This window comes from Kogia breviceps, chromosome 10 (genome assembly GCF_026419965.1).
Source record: "Kogia breviceps isolate mKogBre1 chromosome 10, mKogBre1 haplotype 1, whole genome shotgun sequence".
Classification (NCBI taxonomy): domain Eukaryota; kingdom Metazoa; phylum Chordata; class Mammalia; order Artiodactyla; family Physeteridae; genus Kogia; species Kogia breviceps.
In genome coordinates, this window is record NC_081319.1 from 919712 (window position 1) to 937708 (window position 17997).

Consider the following 17997-nt stretch of genomic DNA (forward strand, 5'->3'; position numbering starts at 1 on the left):
GTCACCCGGGGCCGGAGCAGCTCCTGGAGCTGTGCCCCGCCCCCCACAGGGCACGCTGCAGAAGTTCGTGGACGACCTCTTCGAGACCATCTTCAGCACGGCGCACCGGGGCTCGGCCTTGCCGCTGGCCATCAAGTACATGTTCGACTTCCTGGATGAGCAGGCCGACCAGCACCAGATCCACGACGCGGACGTGCGCCACACCTGGAAGAGCAACTGGTACGGCCTGGGGTGGGGGAGGGGCGGGGGCGGGGCCCAGGTCCGCGCTGGAGCAGGAAGCCTGGGACCTGGGGGCAGCCCAGCTAGGCTGGGGGCCGCAGTGCCAGGAGGCTGGCCCCGTCCACCGCCCCGGGCTACGGCTGGTCCCTCTCCGTGTGGGCCTCTCTGACTCGGCCATCGGGGGCATCCGCTGACCCACCTGTGGGACCGGATGCGTGGGTGGGTGGGTGTGTGTGCGTGTGCGCGCGCATCCGTGCGTGTCTCTGGGCGTGCACGGCCACGTGCAGGTGTGTTAGGCTTCTGCGTGAGGAACGGGCCCAGTGGGACAGGCCCCTCCCACGCTGGCTACAGCGATGAGGGTGACAGTGACCGAGAACACTCCTGGGGCTCTCCGTCCCGTCGCCCCCTAACTGCCGCTCTGGCTTTTGCCTCCAGAGCTGACCGGGTGCCCCGGCAGGGCCTGCCTGGTCCTCACAAGCTTTGTGCCTCAGGCCTCTTCCTCCCCGTGCCCTGACCCCTCCCTGCACACTGCTGACCCCCAAGCCTGGGATGCAGCCCAGGTCCTCTCCAGGCGAACCCACCCTGGGCCTCCAGCTCCAGCTGTGCTGCCCACGGCCCTTGAGGGGGTCCACCGGGCACCGAGGGGAGGCAGTATAGGTCAGCACTGTCCAGGGGACCTTTCTGGGATGATAGAAAGTTCTAGGTTTGTGCCATCCACGTGGCCACGTGTGACTAGGGGTATTTGACGTAACAGGGGCAGCCGAGAACCTGGATCTTTAACTTTATTTAAGTGTAAACAGCGACACGTGGCTAGAGGCTGTCGATGGTCCAGCTGATGGCTGTAGTAGAGGTGGCCTTTCGGGTTGGGGTCAGCTGTAGTGGGGCTGCATCTTCTGGACCCCTTCCTGGTCTTGTTACCAAGACTCATGCGGAGCCGGCCCGGCCGTGAGCTGAGCACTCGTGCCTGGAGGACTGCAGCCGGGCACGGTGGGTGCCCAAGGGCGAGAGAGAGCCTGTGGGTGTGCCCACCCTCCCCTGGGACCGTGGGGAGGGGCTGGCCAGCAGGAGCAGCCCTCGCTCACGGCCCAGCTCCCTGGGTCTGTCTCCCGGCTGCACGGAAATCCGTGGTCACCATGAAGGCCAGAGCGGGAGGATGGTGAGGCCACAGGTCAGCCCCTCCTCCCCGCCGGCCCAAGGGCTGCCGAGGCCTGTCTGACCGTGCGTCCGCCTGCCCGCAGCCTGCCCCTGCGCTTCTGGGTGAACGTGATCAAGAACCCGCAGTTCGTGTTCGACATCCACAAGAGCAGCATCACGGACGCCTGCCTGTCGGTGGTGGCCCAGACCTTCATGGACTCCTGCTCGACGTCCGAGCACAAGCTGGGCAAGGACTCGCCCTCCAACAAGCTCCTCTACGCCAAGGACATCCCCAACTACAAGAGCTGGGTGGAGAGGTGGGGCACGGGCCCAGGGCCGGGCGGGGGAGGGGCCGGGACCCGGCTCACGTGCCCGCCCGCCGCCGCAGGTACTACGCGGACATCGCCAAGATGCCCGCCATCAGCGACCAGGACATGGGCGCGTACCTGGCTGAGCAGTCACGGCTGCACCTGAGCCAGTTCAACAGCATGAGTGCCCTGCACGAGATCTACTCCTACATCAGCAAGTACAAGGACGAGGTAAGCTCGCCAGCCTCACCGAGCAGGCTCCCGCCCCAGCCCGGGCTGCCTGATGGGTCTGGGCGCGTCTCCAGGGCAGGGCACGGGCTGTCCTCGACCCTCGGCACCCGACCTGCTTCTGGAGCTGGGCGTGCGCAGAGCTGGGCCTCCCTGAGACTTCGGGCCGGACGACTGGTTCGTGGGCTGCACTGGATGGACAGAGCCCAGGGCCGGAGGGGGCAGGGCGGGGCAGCCGGAGTAGGCCGGCTGCAGAACCGTGGAGGCCGCGGGGCTGAATCGGAATGTCCTGGGAGGAGGGGGAGGCGGGGCCGTCGCTGGGTGTGCAGGCTGCAAGGTCTTGGGCTGCTCCCGAGGGACACAGCCTTTGAGGTTCAGAGATGGAGCCTGACTGCCAGGTGCGGGAGGCGGGGGCGCAGGGGCTGCGGCCGGTCTGCCTAGCTGTAGGGACCACGTCAGGAGCCGGAGGGCTCAGGCGCCAGCTCTGACTTTTGTGTGGGTTTGAGAGGATGGGGCCGTGAGTGCAGGAGACCTGGCGGCAGGTCAGAGCATGGGGGTTGCAGCTGAGCAGGAGGTTCTTCAGCTGAGACTGGGGGAGGTGGCCCCGGGGGCCAGAGCAGGGAAAGGGGTGGCCGAGCCCCAGGGCCAACGGGCAGAGGCCACAGGGCAGGGCGTGGAAGCAGGGCCTCGGAGGACGAGCCGTGAACTGGGGGTGGCGGGCTGCGGTTCTTCCCGAGGGGCTGTGCCGTGAGGGGTGCAGAGGCGTGGGGCGATGGGGCTGTGGGGGCTGACTGGCCACCGCGGGAGACTGGGGTGTGAGCGCAGAGCCCAGCGGGACCCGCGGGTGCAGGGGGCGGGCCCTGGTGCTCGGGGACCTGGAGGGCTGGCAGGGACCTGAGCCCTGTTCGGGTGGTTTTGGGGGATGAGGGGCGGATGGAGACCCCAGGGACGCGGGGTCTGGGGGTCCCGGCTCCAGGCCCAGGTCCCTCAGCTGAGAGTGGAGGGACGCAGTGGCCTCAGCCTGGAGCCCACTCTGGACAGAGCCGCTGTGTGCGACCCCGAGCCCCGGACAGGCCTGACGCCCCCTCCCACCTCCGCAGATCCTGACGGCCCTGGAGAAGGACGAGCAGGCACGACGGCAGCGGCTCCGGAGCAAGTTGGAGCAGGTGGTGGCCACCATGGCCCAGAGCGGCTGAGCCGCCGGCCACGGCTGCCTGGCCCGCAGGAGAGCGGGAGGGCCCTCGGGGGCGGCCCCCGTGCAGCAGCCAGAGCTGGGAGGCCCACGGAGGCAGCCCGCCCCGGCCGTGCCGGGTGCCCCGCGCCGGAGGCCGCGTGTGCAGTCCCGGCCCCCCTCGCCGCCCCTGTCCCCTTCCCGCCTGCGGGGGTCCCGGTTCTTAATTGGTGCGGGTGAGATGGTGCCTGCAGCACCCTCCACGCCCAGAGCTGCTCGCCGTGGGGCTGGGGAGCCCAGGTGTGGCCGGGGGCCTTCTCAGGACAGTGGGTGACTGCTGAGGCCCCGGGGGTGAGGCAGGAGTCCTGCTGTAGGGAGAGGTTGGGCTGCCGAGGCCAGGAGGGCCGGGCCCAGGGGCTGGGAGGGGGTCAGCTGTGCCCGGTTCCCTAGGCAGAGTCAGAGGGCTGGGGCGTGGCTGGCGGCCGGGCGGGGGGGCTGAATGCCCAGGGCCCAGCCACAGTGAGCTGAAGTCGGTCCGGGCGTCACCACCCACCTGCCGCGTTCGGGCAACCCCGCACTCAGCAGTGCGCCGCCGCCGCCATCCTCCGATTCACCGCGTGCTCTCCGCGGCCGAGGCCAGAGCGCCACGTCGACCTCGCCCAGAGAGAGGCCCCCGGCTCCCTCCTATGGAGGGGCTGCAGGACGGCTCCACGCAGGGCCCAAGTGACTTCCAGAAGGACTCGGATCCCGTTCCGTCCTCAGGGCTGTGCCTCTGGGAGCCGCCGGGACCTGGGGCTCCGGGTCATGCGTGCACGTTCCCCTTATTTATTCCCCCCACCGCGCCCGCCCCCGTCCCGGGCTGAGCTCTGGGCTGTGGAGGCCCCCGGAGCAGCCCCGAGCACCCTCCTCCCCCCTCCCCGGCCCCCACCCACCTCCGAGCGGTGTCAGTTTGGCCTCTCAGCAGCGTGCTGGCCCCTCCGAGTGGAGGGACATCTGGGGGCTGTTGCTCATCTTTCAGGGGAGCAGGGGGGTCCTGCTGTGCTCTGCTTGGGCAGCGGGGCCGTGGGGGCCTCGGACCACACCCACTGGCCCGGCTGGGAGCAGGACGCCGTGACCAGGGGGCCTGCAGAGCCGGTCTGCCCGTTCTGCTCTCAGCGAGCAAAACAACGCGTTTTTAATTAAAAAATCTGTACATATATATCCATATATATATATCCATATATATATATATGTGGCTCTAGCCTGTCTCCAGCCCCAGTGGGGTCCTGTATAGTTACCTGGAGGAGGAGAAATTTTACACTTTAGAATAAGAGAATTAAGGTAGCGGGAAAGCAATTCCAAACGGTCGTGGAGAAAGTGGCCAGAGCTTCCCCGCTGGAGCACCCCCGAGGCCTCTGCCCTCGTCCTCCGGGTCGCCGTGTTTTCATTTTGACGTGAGAAGGAGAGGACTTCTCGGGCCGAGAGCTTCCCGGACGCGGGCTGTGGATTCCTGCATGACTGTGCTAGCGTTTAGTCTGACTTGATCTTTTTAAAACTGCAAGTGTTGAATACTAGACGTTGTTAGGCCTTTTTTTCATGTTTTTTAATTAATCAGTCACTTGTGAAGGCAGTGGCCTGTCCCCTTAAAAATTCACTTTTTCGACGGTACTACAGATTCCCGCGGACTTTAAGGGACAGCTAGCTGTGGCCGGCCCCGCGCCCCCGGCTGCCCATCTTGGGTCCCCCGCCCCCCAAGCAGCGCGAGCCAGACCGCACACCTCCATCAGCTGAGGAGCTGCTCCCTCGCGGGAGGAGGGGTGAAATCCGCCACCTCCTGACTCAGGAAGCTCCTGGAACCGGGAGGCAGGGGTCCCTGGGCCCCGTGGGCACTGAGCAGGGCTCGGGCCCCCCGTGCGGTGGGTGTCCAGTGGGGGCTCAGGCCGGCTGGGCGTTGGCCGGGGCCGGGTTCCGTCCGGGTGCGGGACTCGCTCCCCGCGAGTCTTCCCTGAAGCTGCTTCTGATCGGAGCCCCTGTTCTTCCAGCCCCGCTCGGGTCAGGGGGCTCCTCGGCTGCTGCGCCGCCGTCTTCAGAATCCAGTCCCATCCCCCCTTCCTCGGGCCTCCCCGGCCCCGTGCTTGCCCCGTGGGCGGCGGGCTGGGCGGTGGTGACGCAGGAGGGGAGCCGGCCCCGCGGGCGCGAGGCCTCATGGAGCGCGTGCACGGGTCAGGTGCGAGCACTTTAGCGCCGTCTGTTTACACACGAGCTGATCGCTGACCTAAGCCTGCAGTCCACCCCGCAGCACGGCCGCCCCTTCCTCTCCCGGGGCTGGAGGCAGGCCAGGTCCTCCTCCTCGCTCATCTCCACAGTCCTGCGGGCCCTACTGCGCCTTCGGCACTGGGCCCAGGCACCCGCCGTCACCTCCCCGTCCTCCTGCCGGGCACTCGGACCCCAAGCTCCAGCTCTGGCCCGAGGGTGGCCGGAGTGTGGCATGGGAGTGCTGCTCTGTGCAGGTGGGTGGCCCCCAAGGCTCCTCTGCAGTCCCAGGGCCGTGGTGTGGGGCCGTGTGCCAGGATGCCTGCCGCCCGGGCCCCCTCCCGCCCTTACCCGCACGCGTCTCAGGAGCGCCAGGGACGGCTCGGCCTCGGTCGGGAACCTGGCCTCTCCATATACCTCGAGCTTGCCCGCCCTCCCCGACCCGGGCCCCGGGCCCCAGGCCCCAGGCCCACGGGAGAGGTCCCCCCGCCCTCCCCGCTTTGCCCTTGCTGAGCGAGCCCCGCCTGGCTCTCTTGCCAGTGCTGGAGCTGAGGGCTCACGCCGTTGGTGCTACACAAGCTAGAATAGATATATTTAGAGAGAGAGATATTTTTAAGACGAAGCCCACGATTAGCTGTCCTTTGACGCCGCAAACCCCCACCCAAAACGAGAGGGATCGCTCGGCAGCCTGAGCGGCCCCTCTGCCGCCGCCTCTCCCGGGGGTGGTCTGGCTCGCAGGCTGTGTAAATACACGGCCATTGCCTATTTTACTGTCTCAGATTTAGTACTTGTAAATACACACACATTAAGGAGAGAATAAACATTTTTGCTAAAACTCGCGGCTCTGGGTTCTCATTACTCAGGGGTGGGGTGGGGGGAGGGTCCTGGGTTGGGGCCACGCGGCCAGCAGAACTGCAGGCACATCCTGTGCTCCCCCCCGGAAGCAGCATTGCCCGAGATGCCGGCACTCCTGCCCTCAGGGCGTGGCCGGTGCAGCAGCGCCTCCCCAGGACCACAGGTGCAGATCCTCCCTCCGCCAGCTGTGTTTCAGGGGGCCTGGCCTCACAGAGCTCCTGTGCTCTGGGCCCCCGCGCCACCAGGGACCCGTCAGCTGAGACTGAAAACACAGGGCCCGAGCCCCACCCAGGGGGTCCTGTTGACCTGGGCCCACGCGGTGTGTTCTCAGGTCCCCTGGGTGTCTTCTGCCTCAGCTCAGAGCATTCGGTCCCTGGAGACCCTGTCGAAGTCCAGAGGACCTGGGGAAGCCTGGACATTGGCCTGGGTCCCCACCCCGAGCAGCAGCGTTGGAGCTGCACGCGCCAGATTTTCTCAGCCAGGAACACCCCACTGGGAGCCTTGCAGCTGAGGGGCCCAGTTTGGGCAACGCTGGCCCTCCCAGCACGGGCCTGTCGATCCAGCCCGTGAAGGTTTCGGCAGGTGGTTTCCTGCCCCGCCGGAGAAGGTGTCGGTGCAGCCTCTCCCAGCGTGTGGCTCTGGGCAGCACCCCGTCTGTCCCTGGCTGTCTCCTCCAGGGCCCAACAGGGACAGCCGTTCCTGCCCCGGGGGGTGTGGGTATCAGAGGTGACAACTGGGAGAGAGGCAGGCCTGGGTCTGGACGGGAAGAGCGTGATGGATCCCAAAGGGCGACCTGCACATCTGCCTGTGTGTGATCTGCGGGCGGACGCAGGCAGCTACAGCAGTGAGGCCGACGGCCCACTCGTGGTTCAGCCACTCTTGTGGCCAGTGAACTTGTGTGGACCTCGCAGTGACCCAGACAGACAGGAAGCTGAGGGGCATACGGTGGGGAGTGGCCTCGCGGGACTGAAAGCCGGCCACCACCTCACAGGAGAGCGGTCCCCAGAGAAGCCCAGCGACACTCCCGCCTGTCTTCCTGCAGTATCTCCGACCCAAGAGCTCTGACCGTGGACCATAAATCATCATCAGCACCTCCTGGTCCAAAATGGGCCCATCCTGACAGCCGGGGCTGCAGGCGGTGAGCTCAGCGCCAGGCTCAGTTACTAAAGAAATCAGTGTAATCAGCATGAAATTGCATCGGAAACAAATTTAGCAAACACGGACCTGTTTGGGGTGTGACGCAGCCTGTCGCCACAGCTCTGCCCCTCCGGCTTTCCGGCACAATCAGCCCTGCCTCAATTACCCTCATTAGGCTGCCGAGGGCCCCAGCCCCACCAGCCTGAGAGCAGGCGCCGTCTCGGGGCGCAATCAGCGATCAGGGTGATCAAACGTGATTATGCAGGGAGCGCAACGCGGCAGGGCGGGCGGCGCCTTCTGATTGCCGTGCACGTGGGCTCATCCCGGCTGTTAGCCATCAGCTGTCAAGGCTGGGGCTCACCAGCCGCTCTGGGCAGGGCACGGGGTTGGAGTGTCCGGGCGGCAGGGCTGAGGCTGGCTGACGGTCCAGCATGTTGGGCCGAGCCCTTCTGGGTGCCAAGCTCTGCGCTGAGCCCTGGTGATGGAGTGGCTGGTGGAGCAGGGACTCTGAGCAGGGATAAAATAGTAGGCAAGGCTAGGTAGCACCCAGGTGACTGCAGAGGCGGCACGTGGTGGCAGCCAGCTGGACAGACAGGGAGAGCCATCTGGGGAGGAGTGGTAGCATGGAGACCGAGAGGGAACAGTGTCCCCTGGGCGGGGGCGACCCAGGCGTGCTCCATCAGGGAGCAGAGCCTGGGGGGGGGGGGGCAGTGTGCGAGGCCAAGGATCGTCCACACTGAGAGGGGGCCTCAGCCCCAAGAGGAGCAGAGGCTGTTCTAGGCTCCTTGGGAAGCAAGGAGGGCAGGCTCTGATTCGCATCTGGAGGCTGTGTGTCTCCAGGGGCCTTGGCTCTACTGCACCCCTCTGGGCCCTCCTGGAGACCCCGTAGCCTGTCAGCTGATGTTGCTTCATGGCAGGTGTGGCGTTTCTGAAAATGGCTGGGTGGGGCCTTGGGTCTCGTTCTGACCATGGGGGTGTCAGTGGAAGATGCTCGGGTCACATCTGCGCTGGACATCTCGCTCCTGGAGTGAGGGTTCCAGAGAGCAGGGCCGCCAGTCAGCATGCATTGGGGGCACGGCGTGAGCTTGTGCAGGACATAGACATTTGGAGAACTGTTGTTTCTGCAGCACAGCCCAGACCACACCGACTATTATACGCTGGTAGCATTCAGGACACAGGAGGACCTGGGGACAGAGCTGTCTGTCCACCAGCTCGCCTGGGGTCTAATTATTTAGTTTGAGAAATCGGCTGTTCAGGCATCATTGCTGGACCCAGCTGAAGACCACCCCCCCTCCAGCACGTGTTCCTTGCTGGGTGCCCAGCTCTCAAACATCTCCCTGTTTACTTTTAGTGGATAAACACTTTTTCGTATATAACCCCGTGACATTGTCAAAGTTAGTATTTGCATATTCTAATCTCAATTGTCTCAAAACTGCGTTTTCCCAGGTGGTTTGCTGAATGACGCCCCTTGGCTTTGTGTCCTCCTCGTCTAAGGCCCTGGGTCCGAGGCTCGGGTTACCGCCCTCCTTGGCCCTCGAGGCCTCGGCTGGCGGCCTTTCCGTTCGCGGGTCCTTCAAACCGCCTCCTCTAAACACACTTGTCCCATTTTAACTCGAAGACGTTTTTTAAAGGAAAACTTTATGGCGCTGGCATCACTGGATGACCGGTATCGCCTGCCATCGATAGAAAATGGCCATAAAAATAATACAGTGAAAGTGAAACTAATATGAAATTCTAACAGCAGCTGCCTGCGCGAAGTTACCACGTGCCGGCCCCGCCCCCGCGTTCCCACCCTGCACTTCCGCTTCCGGTCAGGTTCTGCGCTGCGGCCCTCCGGCCTCTCCTTCCGGACTGGAGGACGGCGCAGCCTTATGGATGGCAGGTCTGTACCCCGAAGACACCGCAGTCCCCTCCCCACCGCCCTCAGGCTTCTGTCCCGCGGCCCAAGGGCCTTGCCTGCCTCGTCCATCCCGCCCCCGGGCCCGGAATTCCCCAGGGCTCGCCCCTTGCCTGTGTCTCCCTGTGGGCTGGTCTCTCCTGCGACACCACACACAGATGTGTGACACCGCGGAGGGGACGCGCGGGAGGGTGCGGAGAAGCTTTTAGGGCAAGAAAGAGCCTCTTTTCTCTTCTTTGAATGAATTTCTCAAGTAGAGTTTCTCAGACACACATTCCTCTAAAATGATCAGTCTGCCCTCCTGGCTTGGAATCTGGGTCTCGTAATGAGTGCATTGCGACCGCGGGCAGGTGTGTGTCTCGGCCTCACCCTCCTGGTCGGTAAAGGGGGAGAACAGCTCTAGCAGACCCTGCGGGCTGATGGTTCGAGTCGTTACCCTGGAGGGTGGAGGCCGCCTCGAGCCAAGGAATCCCCTCTTCGCTCCGGCCGCAGCCTGAAGGGAGGGGCCCTAAACCCCGTAGGCCTCCTCACGTGCCACAAGCAGAGTTTCAATGCGCAGAGGACTCAGGGTCCCTGCCGCAGGTGCGGGCCTGGGGGCCGGCCGACTGAGGCCCCTGCCTCACCTGGTGAGGAAAGGGTAGGATGAAGGTCTGAGGGACAGCGGCCCGGGGCACAGAGGTGCTGAGGGGCCCACCAGCAGCAGGAAGGAGCCTGCAGTCAGCAAGAGGAGGCTGCTGGGTGGGGGCGGGGACCAGAGCCACATCCAGAGTCACCACATAGGAGCACCTGCCCGCAAGCCGCGGTGTTCAGTGAGGACTGAGGCCGAGGACCAGAGGTGAGTGGGATCAGGGCTGCTGCCTGCACAATTACAGGAAGACCTGTATGCACTGTAGTCTGAGCTGACGGTTCCCCATGGAGATGTGCAGTGCACAACCTGTGCAACTGTGCAGGGAGGCCCTGAGTGCGTGAGACACTTGCACTGGAGGCCGGCAGAGGAACAGACCTCCCCTTCCTAGTGTCAGGAAGCCCTGTCAGCTTTGCCTCAGACCCCACCACTCTCCTGGGAAGAAGCAAAAAGGAGGGAGAGCCCTGTTAGGGAGTTGAACTGTGACCTGGACTTGCCATTTTCCCAAAAGACACTGTTTAAATACCACAGATTGAGATATTTGAAAGTTTAAGGTTTGTTTCTGCTTCTCAGTAGGGCAGAAGCTTGGGAGCAAGATTAGATAAGTTACGGACAGTTAAGAACTTACATTAACAAAACACCAGCAGAGCTGTGTGCGTTTTCAACCCCAGAGGCTGCCCTGGGCTGCAATTCAGGGCGCAGGTGTTGGGCTCTGCCTGTGGCCTGAGTCTTTGGTCTTGGGAGCTGCTCCTCCTTCTCACTTGGGGGGATGCTCCGGTGGGGCTGCCACACCTCTGATGGGCACATGACCCCGACTGGCCAATAAGAGCATCCGTTCTGGTCAGGCTCAGCATGTCACCTGATCAGGAATAACCCTGAGACTGTTGAAAAGGGAGAATACTCCTTAATGTGAGGTGTTCTGGGGACAGGGGGCGCAGAATTCATGAACTTGCCTAAGAGCGACAGCAACTCAAAAACGTGGAGCCAAGAGATGAGGGAGAGAGACAAACCCCCTGGACACAGCCCCACCTGTAGACGAGCTCTACTGCGGCCTTCAGCTGCAGTAGCCAACAGGTTCTTCTTTATGGCTTTGCCCAGGTGGATCTGTCACGTGGAATGTGAGGAGTGAGCCCCGCCCTGCTCAGAGCCCTGCTGCCGGTCCTTTGGGAGCCTTAGACCGGCCGCCTGACCCGAGACGTGCCGCAGGTACACACACCCAGTGTAAAATACCTCACTAAAGTGTGTATGCCGATGACGTGTTGAAATGATCATCTGTTGAAGAGACAGACTTAAATAAGATGATATTAAATTAAGTTTTACCTGTTTCTGTTAACTTTTCAAATATGGCCACTAGAAAATTGAAAATTACATTTCTGGCTCATGTTCTATTTCCACTGGACAGAGTAGGACTAGACCAGTTTTCTAGGGATGAAAGAGCGTGGTGTGCGTGTGCGTGTTTGCGTGTGCGTGTAGGTGTCCGTCTTAACTACTGCGGCTTCGGAGAGTGAGTTCTGCTAACCAGAGGGGTTCTTGGTTTTCTGGGCTGTGGTGGATCTCAGCAAGTTTGGGGAGAGAACTGGGGAAGAGAGGAAATGCTCATTTTTGTTTCCTAAACAGCTTTGCTGAGCTGCAGGTCACATGCCACACGGTTCGCCACTCAAGAGGGTACAACTCAGTGCTGCATGTTCACGCAGCTGTATGACCACTGTGGTCCCTTTTAGAACCCGGTCGTTGCCCCAGAAGAGCCCCATACCCCTTAGCTTCCAATTCCTCCCTTTCTCCCCACCCCCAGCCCCTGCCCCACTCATCTGCTCTCTGTCTCCATCGATCTGCCTGTTCTGGACACTTCATATAAATGCAGTCACACAGTACGTGGCCTTCTGTGTCCGGTTTCTTTCCCTTAGCATCACGTTTTCAAGGTTCGTCCCTGTGGTCAGCCTGTGTCAGTGCTTCGTTCCTTGTTATGGCTGAACACACACTGTTCGTCCGGTCATCAGTTGGAGGGCATTTGAGTTGTTTCCAGTTCTTGACTTACGAACGATGCTGCTGTGAACATTTGTGTACACCTTTTCACGTGGACATACGTTCATTCTCTTAGGCCCGCACCTAGGAGTGGAATTGCCGGATCATATGGTAACTCTGTGTTTAGTTATTTACGGAACTGCCAGAGCCGTTTCCAGTGTCTGCGCCATTTGACATGCCACCATTAGTGCACAAGCGTCCCCATTCCTCCAAATTCTCACCAACACTAGTGATCATCTGCCTCTTCGACCATTGCCAGCCTAGTGGGTGTGAAGTCGGGTATCGTTGTGGTTTCGACTTGCATTTCCCTGGGGGCTGGTGACACTGAGCATCTTTTCATATGCTTATTGGCCACTTACTGGCTATATATTTTCTTTAGAGAAGCATCTACTCAGATCCTTTGCCTATTTGTAAGTTTGGTTATTTGCCTTTTCATTATTGTAAGAGTTCTCTATATATTATAGATACTAGTTCACTATCAGATATGTGATGTTCAAAATCTTTTCTCCCATTCTGAGTTTTCTTTTCTTTCTTTCTTCTTTTTTTTGGCTGTGCCACGCAGTTTATTTGCAGGATCTTAGTTCCCTGACCAGGGACTGAACCAGGACCGTGGCAGTGGAAATGCTGAGTTCTGACCACCAGACCACCAGGGAATTCCCTCTTTTCACTTTCTATTTAAAAAAATTTTTTTTTCACTTTCTTGATGTTGTGTTTTAAATGCTTAACTTTTAATAAAAGAATGGGAAATCTGATGTTGGGTTCAGGGGGTAAAGGATGGAAGCCAGGAAACAGATTAGAGCAAGCAGGCAGAGTGGTACCTGGGAAAGACAGGAGAATGACCTCTGAAAAACAGGATGCTGAGGCCTTCAAACCTGTCACTTTGTGAGAAATTGTGTTTCTTTTAATTTTTAAAAAATTTTAAAATACATATAAGAAAACTTACCATCTTAACCATTTTTAAGTGTCCAGTTCAGTGGCATTAAGCACATTCGCACCGTTGTGCAGCCATCGGTACCGTCACGTCCAGAGCTTTCTCATCTTCCCAGACTGAAGCGCTTTCCCATCAAACACTAACCCTCCCTTCTCCTCCCCAGCCCCAGCCCCCACCATCTACTTTCTGTCTCTATGAATTTGACTCTTCTAGGGACCTCATCGAAGTGGATCACACAGTATCTGTCCTTTTGTGACTGGCTATATCACTGAGCATAACATCCTCAAGGTTCATCCATGCTGCCACATGAGCCAGAATTTCTTTCCTGTTTAAGTCTGACTAATATTCCATTGTGTGTATGGACCATAGTTTGTTTCTCTATTCATCTGAGACACGTGGGGTACTTTTACCTTTTAGCTGTTGTGAGTAATGCCATGAGAGAGCAAATACTTCTTTTGAGACCCAGCTGTCAGTTCTTTTGGGTACATGCCCAGAAGTGGAATTGCTGGGTCATATGGTGATTCTATGTTTAATTTTTTGAGGAACTGCTATAATGGTGTCCCTAGTGTCTGCACCATTTTACATTCCCATCAGCAATGTGTTGGGGTTCTAATTTCTCCACATCCTTGTGAACACTTGTTATTTTCTGTGTTTTTTTCTTTTTCTCCTGATAGTAGCCTTTGTAACGAGGTGGTATATCATTATGGTTTTGATTTGCATTTCCCTAATGATTAGTGATGTCAAGCATCTTTTCATTTGCTTATTACCATGTGCATATCTTCTTAGGATCTATTCACATCCTTTGCTCATTTCTCAGTTGGACTTTTGTTGTTGTTGAGTTTCAGGAGTTCTCTCTATATTCTGGATATTCATCCTTTATCAGTATGTGATTTGTAAATATTTTCTCCTATTCTGTGAGATGCCTGTTACTCTGTTGATACTGTCTTTTGATGCACAAAAATTTTTAATTTTCATGAGGTCCAGTTTGTCTATTTTTTCTTTGTTGCCTGTGCAAAGAAAAAAACTGTTTTATTTTCTCTGAAATTATCTTCATTTCATTTCATCCTTTCCTTTGAAAGATAGTTTTACCAGCTACATAATTCTGTTGTTATTTTCTGCCATTGTCATGGCCTCCATCATTCCTCTCAAGAAGTCGGCTGTCTTTCCTTGAAGGTGATCTTCTTTACTGGCTGCTTTAGTGTCTGCTGTCCATCTTTGGTGTTCTGCACTTTCCATCCCACGTCTGCCTGATCGTCGCGTCACAGCTATGGCAGAATGTTCTGGATATCGACACTTCCAGTGGGGGCCATCCGGAGGCCATTTCTTGGCCTTCCCAGCCATGGTGCTGGGGCTTTGCTCCCCTCATTCAACATCTTTCTCGTGGAATGGCTGGAGTGTTTGTTTTGTGTAAAGAGCTCTCATGGCCATGGGGCCTCACCCGTGGCCACAGCGCCCTGAGCTGCATTTTGCCTTTTGTTTGAGTTGCACCAGCTCTGACCCCAGTGCCTCTGAGGAGGGTCGTGGGGGGCGGGGCTTATGGTTCCCAGGCGGTGGGTTGGAGAGCCTGCATCCCCCACGCGCTTCCAGTTCTCTCCTTCCCTTGTTCCTAGTAACCCCTCTGCTCATGCAGCATTGTGGGGTAGGCCAGGGGGCTCCCTGTTGGCCACCCCACGGATCACCGTTATTTCTCTGGGTGAGCTGCACCGAGGTACAGAATGTTGTCCAGCAGTGTTACTGCCCAGCCCCAGCCTCTGACGGTTCCTTATAAACCACCAGGGCTCCTCCCTGGCTTTACTTGAAATCTGAGAGTCTTTTCCAGCAGTCCCCTTCTCTGCCTGCAGCCCCTGGCCCGTACGTGGGGTCGGGGCATCTGTCCAGAGCCGCCGTGGCCACGAGCAGCTGAAACGTTGGAGTGCTCCTCAGCTGAGCTCCCCACTGGTTGAGACTGTCCCCTCTGCCTCCATCCACTGAGGTCAGCGGACAGCTGGGCATCCTGCTTGGACACCACTGAGAAGGCTGTGAAGCCTCGGCACTACCTTATGGCAGGCAGCTCTGGGTTAGGGAGCAGCTGCTAAGCCCCAGAGCCACTCCACTGCAGGGACGAGCTCCCAGCATGCCTGATAAAGCCCACAAAATCTCTCGGCTGGGGGCCCTGGAAGGCGGACAGGCAGCTGCTCTTGACTTTCAGATTCCTGCCAGTTGAAATAGTTCCATAGCAACTGGCTCTCAGAACCCCTCCTGCGGGGAGGCTGGTGTGGAGTCAGGAGAAGGAGTGTCCCCGGCTCCGTGCACAGGGGCTCACAGACCCGCTGGGATGGCCTGCGTGAAGAGCAGGTGGGCCGTTGCCCTGGCACAGGGCCCCGGGTTATGACCGCTGGATTCCAGAAACGGAACAAGCATCAGGTCTAGTTATTCTGAGGTTTGTGAGTCTGAATTCTCCATCCATTTAATCAGGTGCCACCTTCTAGCGAGACCTCTGACCAGCCGTATCCCCAGAGCTGTCTCAGCGTCTGCTCTGCTCTGTTTGTCTCCCAAGTGTAGGTCATCGTCATTTTGTTTGTCTGGTCGATTGCCCTGTGAGGCAGGGGCTTTGTCTGTCTTGGTCCCTGCTGGGTCTTCTGTACCTAGAACAGTGCCGTGCACACAGTAGGCCCTCAGGAAATGTCTGTGGAATGAGTGATGCGGGGCTGCCCAGTCTCTGCACACGCATGGCTGCACTTCCATGTGGACTCCTCACCCGTCTTCAGCCAGTGCGTTGGCATCCGTTTCTCCTGCAGGGGAGCAGAGATGTCACCCATTCAGAGACGGGATTATCTGTTTCCACAGCCTGCTCCCATGGTTCTGCAGGATCCTGTACAGGCAGACCTTGTTTTACTGTGCTTCTCAGATATTGTGCTTTTTACAAATAAGGTTTGTGGCAACCCTGCCTGGAGCAAGTCTACCAGTGCCATTTTTCCAACAGCATTTGCTCACCTTGTGCCTCTGTGTCACATTTTGGTAATTCTTGAAATGTTTCAAAGTCTCCACCAGCAAAAGAATGACAAAACACTGAAGGCTCAGATGATGGTTAGCATTTTTTAGTAAGAAAGTATGTCTTAATTAAGGCAAGAACATTTCTTTAGACATAATGCTACTGCACGTTTAATAGACTGTAGTATAGTGTAAACATAAGTTTCATATGCACTGGGAAACCAAAAAATTCACGCAACTTGATTTATTGAGATATTTGCTATATTGAGGTGGTCTGAAACCAAACTTGGAATAGCTCCAAGGTATGCCTGTTATTAGTTGTGATTGATAACTTCCCATCTCAGAGCAGAACCTCTGGGCTTTGGAGAAATCATGTGCCCTCCTACACCGAGGACCATTTTCCCCCAACCCCATGCCTATGGCTCCCACTTAGCTCCGTGTCCGAATTCCACCATCCCACGCAGAAGTCACAATGGAGTCAATTCGGGTGGCTCCAAGGCTGCCAGGATAGATTGAGTGCAGGAGTGTCCCTGTTCTACTCCCAGAGACATTCTATGAAGCCACCATCAATCACCCTGATAGCAAAACCAAAGACACTACCAAAAAAGAAAATTACAGACCAATATCTTTGATGAATATAGATGTAAGAATTCTCAACGAAATATTAGCAAACTGAATCCAACAACACATAAAAAAAAAGATACACTGTGACCAATTTGGATTCATCCAGGGTTACAAGGATGGTTCAACATACACAGATCAATCAGTGTGATACACCACATCAACCAAAGAAGAGATTAAAAACCACATGATCATCTCAATAGATGCAGAAAAAGCATTTGATAAATTTCAACATCCATTCATGATAAAAACCCTTATAAAAGTGGGTAGAGAGGGAACCTATCTCAACATAATAAAAGCTATTTATAACAAACCAAAAGCCAATATAATACTCAATGGTGAAAGCCTTCCCACTAAAATCTGGAACAAGACAAGGATGCCCACTCTCACCACTTCTATTCAACATAGTATTGCAAGTCCTAGCTACAGCAATCAGACAAGAAAAAGAAAAGGTATTCATATTGGTAGGGAAGAGGTAAAATTGTCATATGCATATGACATGATACTGTATATAGAAAACCCTGAATACTCCACACAAAAATTACTAGAATTGATAAATGAATTCAGCAAGGTAGCAGTATGCAAGATTAAACTACAGAAATTGGTTGCATTTCTTTACATTAACAATGAAATATCAGAAAGGGAATGTAAACAAACAATCCCTTTTAAAATTACATCAGAAAAGTACTTAGGAATAAACCTCACCAAGGAGGTGAAAGACTTACATGCTGAGAACAATAAAACATTAATAAAGGAAACTGAAGATAATTCAAAGAAATGGAAAGATATCCCATGCTCTTGGATCGGAAGAATTAATATTGTTAAAATGGCCATACTACCCAAAGCAATGTAGAGATTTAATGTGATCCCTACCAAATTACACATGATATTTTTCACAGAACTAGGACAAATAATCCTAAAATTTACATGGAACCACAAAGGACCCAGAATTTGAGGAAAAAGAACAAAGCAGGAGGCACAACCCTCCCAGACTTCAGACAATACTACAAAGCATGGTAATCAAAACAGTGTGGTATTGACACAAAACGGACGTATGGATCAACAGAACAGAATAGACAGCCTAGAAATAAACCCACACACCTACTGTCAACTAATCTTCAACAAAGGAGGCAAAAATATGCAATGGGGAAAAGAGTCCCTTCAGCAAGTGGTGTTGGGAAAGTTGGACAACCACATGTAAATCAATGAAGTTAGGACACTCCCTTACACTATACGCAAAAATAAATTCAAAATGGCTTAAAGACTTAAATATAAGACAGGACACCATAAAGCCCCCAGAAGAGATCATGGCAAAATATTCTCTGACATAAATCATACCAAAATTTTCTTAGGTCAGTCTCCCAAGGCAATAGAAATAAAAGCAAAAATAAACAAATGGGACCTAATCAAACTTACAAGCTTTTGCACAGCAAAGGAAACCATAAACAAAACGAAAAGACAACCTACAGACTGGGAGAAAATATTTGCAAACGAAGCGACTGACAAGGGCTTAATCGCCAAAATATACAAACAGCTCACACAACTCAATAACAAACACCCCAATCAAAAAATGGGCAGAAGACCTAAATAGACATTTCTCCAAAGGGACATACATATGGCCAATAGGCACATGAAAAGATGCTCAAC

The 17997-nt window shown here is 56.5% G+C and overlaps 1 protein-coding gene across 1 annotated transcript in view; it reads left to right on the forward strand.

Annotated features, from left to right (window-relative positions):
* PLXNA1 (plexin A1) overlaps positions 1–6127 on the forward strand; it is a 45802-nt gene extending 39675 nt beyond the window's left edge. Inside the window, exons 29-32 of the mRNA XM_067043266.1 lie at positions 50–219; positions 1458–1670; positions 1742–1892; positions 2990–6127. Of these exons, the coding sequence (XP_066899367.1) occupies positions 50–219; positions 1458–1670; positions 1742–1892; positions 2990–3085 (630 nt within the window). The 3' untranslated portion in view covers positions 3086–6127. The remainder of the gene's footprint in view (positions 1–49; positions 220–1457; positions 1671–1741; positions 1893–2989) is intronic.
* The last annotated feature ends 11870 nt before the right edge of the window (positions 6128–17997 follow it).